This window comes from Arachis ipaensis, chromosome B04 (genome assembly GCF_000816755.2).
Source record: "Arachis ipaensis cultivar K30076 chromosome B04, Araip1.1, whole genome shotgun sequence".
In the NCBI taxonomy this organism is placed as follows: Eukaryota; Viridiplantae; Streptophyta; class Magnoliopsida; order Fabales; family Fabaceae; genus Arachis; species Arachis ipaensis.
Genome location: NC_029788.2, coordinates 122,876,743 through 122,880,466, shown reverse-complemented (window position 1 = coordinate 122,880,466; position 3,724 = coordinate 122,876,743). Strand labels below are relative to the sequence as shown.

General features: G+C 31.7%; 1 protein-coding gene across 1 annotated transcript; it reads left to right on the top strand.

Moving 5' to 3' along the window:
* On the top strand, positions 1,284-3,264 carry LOC107635119 (flavin mononucleotide hydrolase 1, chloroplatic; the record flags this gene model as incomplete). Its single annotated transcript, XM_016338497.2, is given in 5 exon segments — positions 1,284-1,335; positions 1,965-2,079; positions 2,156-2,226; positions 2,341-2,428; positions 2,939-3,264. Coding segments are annotated over 5 exon segments (453 nt in total), but the record flags the coding sequence as incomplete, so codon positions are not given.

Below are 3,724 nucleotides of genomic sequence, written 5' to 3'. Positions count from 1 at the left end.
ACTTGTATTAGAAAACCGTAGTTAATGGCGGTTATGACGTTAACCTAGATGCATCTGGCTCAGATCTCAGCTAGCAGGGGCGTTGCTAGCCTAACGTGTAGGCCACACGTTGGATCTGTTATTCCGTACAGACACACGAGAGGAAAGGGCTACCCTTAGAGGTGGAGCTGCAAAAGTGTGGACTATTTGATTTTATTTCTGTATGAGAACTCCCTTATTGATTCACATATTCATATAAATTATTATTTTCTAACTAAAATTATTTTTATGATAATGTTTATATGGTCTCATGTGGATTATAGATGTATTGTCTAGTCACTGGGTTACAAAACTCATTCCGTTTTTTTAAAAATATTTTTCAGGAACAAATACTTGAATGTGTGAGCCTTCTATTCAAGAGTAATGATCTGCAATTGGTACTTCATTTTTGTTAAGTTCTTAGACGTCATATGCTACATATGTCACAGGCAGGATCCATCCATATCTATTTATTTTACCTTTTATTAAAAATATGAAATTATTCATTTTAGAAACTGTAAATTTCTTTAAAATATTTGTAACTTTCTTATTTAATTTATATTTGAGTCTGATAGGCTTGCTAGGAACTGTTTCCCTGAGCGGCGGTCATGGTTCATTTTGGGCTGTGACATATAACTTTTATAATATAACACTTGTGGATAGTTTTTCTACTTTAATAAATCATGAAGAAAGTGAGATACAACCTTCAAAAGTTTAAAGAGTTACATCTGATGAGTTTGACCTTAATTCTTTAGAACGAGACCTTGAAAAACGACTTTAAATTTGGCAATATCACCCAAATCAGAGAAATGAGGTTAGACAAACTTATCTTCAATGGGGTTCATATCAAAAGCATCTTGACAATTATCTTCTATCTGCCCCCAAAATTTTGTTTCAAGATCCGTCACTGCTTCTAACGGTTTAAGGAGTCTTCTTTTTATTTGAAAACCGAATTTGGATTTCATAATTTATATCATTATATGTATACTTCACGTGAAGTTGATAGTTGAGAGCTTTTAGATTATTTGACTGATTTTTCAGCTAACGATTCTCAATTATGAACTTTACCTGAAGTCGATCGCACATCATTTTCACCATATTTTAAACTTGTTGACGTTTTTAGCGAATTAGGACAGAAATCTAAGCATTTTAAAAAAAATTTGCTTTTCACTACTTGCTTTCGAATTTCTTGTATCTTCTGCATAAAATGGTTAAGTAGTTTCCACTTTCATAACATTGTTCTTAATAATGTTTTTCTCTTCCAGATGGAGCTAGCGAGAAAATTTTTTAAGGACGGAAGGGATGTTGATTTAGAAGGTTGGTCTAACATTTTGTTGCTAGAGCTGATAACTTAGTATTAGTCATGTACATGATACTATTTTAGTTTAATATAATACATTGAAAATCTGACTTTTGAGAACCGCAAAATGCTGATGTCGATATTTTTGTTCATAGATCAAATCATTTCAGATGAATTCCAGATTGGCTACAGTTCTTCCAACCCCACAAAATGTTAGCCTTTTGGTGATCTTTCCGAGGGAAAAAAAATTGTTTTTGTCCTTCCAGAAGTTTTAGCATCCTTTTCTCCTGGAATGCTTTGGGTGTTGATGATAAGTTACTTGATATTAATCTGATATTGGATGCTAAAGGAATTATTAACTCCAATTTGTGTCAATCGAGACAATTTTCAGCTTGCTGTTTATTTTCTAATAGTTGATTGCTTGTTTGTTACATGCTTTACCATGACCTGTTAAGACCGCTTTATATCATCGTTATTCATAGTTTAGAGTCCCTTGCCCTGTAACATTTTAACTTCTTTGTTCTAGAAGAGATTGTTGAGCTTTATTTAGAGCTCTCCTAAAGTACACTAAATGTATTATTGTTGTGTGCTAAGCGGCTGTTGAGTTTGATTAAGTTACTGAGTTTCATGTGTGTTTCCATCACAGGCCTTAAAACTTGCATGACAAGTGGATACTCATACATTGAAGGAATTGAACATTTGCTTCTTTCCTTAAAGCAAAACAACTATGAGATGCATGCTTTTACAAACTACCCCATATGGTAAGACAGTCGTTCTTATTATGATTTTGGTTTTTTTGCATCCCCACAGTCTTCTTCAGAATGTCTTGTATTGTAGGTACCAGTTGATTGAAGACAAGTTAGAACTATCAAAATATTTATCTTGGACATTTTGTTCGTGTACATATGGTATAGCACAACTTGTTTTGATTTGATTAATGAGGGCTGAAGCATAAATTCAAACTATATCAAATCACTGAAAACTTATGCAGTATTGGCCCTATTTATTATAATGTGTTTCAGGAAAGAGGAAGCCTGATACCGAGTTCTTTATGGAAGCTTTGGAACATCTTAAAGTTGATCCAGCAAATTGTATATTTGTAGATGACAGGTTTCTACTCTTTCTCTTTATATACTGTACACTATTCGGTTATTAAATCATACCAGGATGTTTCTTATTGTCATCTATATGAGAATGAGTTTTAACTTTCTTTAGTTCTCGTCCTTTTCGTGTGAATGAATGACTATTTTACCTCTGTATTGAGGAATGTATCAAGGGAAAATGAGTTATTTTTATTGAGAACTGAGAATATTTTTTATGAGATTATATTATGAAACTTAAAAATCTATTGTACTTCCACACCCTTTATGTTTATTTATTTTTTACCCTCTCAGTCGCTATTAAAGGTGCTGATTTCTCTTTTGCAAATTCCTAAACTTAATTATACACGATCATCAAACTAAATTTTTCTTTTTTTATTTTTGGATGACCATAGAAGTATTGGATGTGAAAGTTGGTTACTTTTTATGACATGACAATACATAATTAGAATGTTTTGTATAATGTTTATACTGAAAGTGTACAGAAATTAAATTCCTAATTTGGGGTTTATTGTGGCAGGAAAAAGAATGTGGAGGCAGCAATAGAAGTTGGAATCAAAGGTGTACATTTCAAGAGTGTTGATTTGCTTTGTGAAGAACTGTCTTTGATGGGGATTGAAATTACAGCTGATGCAGATCATCAATAGATTCTTTTATTTGATTTTCTCTGTATACAAAAATCCTTTGCCTGTTGGAATTTGGAAAGGAGACATGATTGCATATTCAATCAACAACTGTTTTTCTTGTTGGTAAATAGATAAAATGAAAAAAACTTTTCTTGTTGATCTCAATTAGGAGAATTGATACAATTTTTCTTTGGTTCTCAAGTTAAGAAATTCCATCAAAGATGAACATTGTCACATGATTTGTCCAATGATTATAAATAAAATGATAACATGAATTTGTAACAATGATTTCTTCCCAACATCCTAAGTCTTAGTATCATTACTCTTAATTTTGTATACAATTTCTAAGTTCTAAAGCCATGAAAAGTATCCTTATTGACAGTTATATTTTGTAATTTGTGAGCAGGATTTTCTTCATTATAACCTTTCAAATGCTCATTTGATCAATCACCTTTTTCCCTTTGGCATTCTCATAGTCATAGGTAACCTTCATTAGTGATAAAGAAACCTTTGCTTGTAATCAAGAGCCTCAGGAATATTCTCTCAGTTGGTCTAGTTTGCATCAGTTGAGTAGAATGTATTATTATTTATTCTTATCTTTATAAACCAAATAAACTAATTTTATAAAATTTAATTGAATTGAATTTTTACAAATCAATAAAAAAAAGTCTTATCTCACT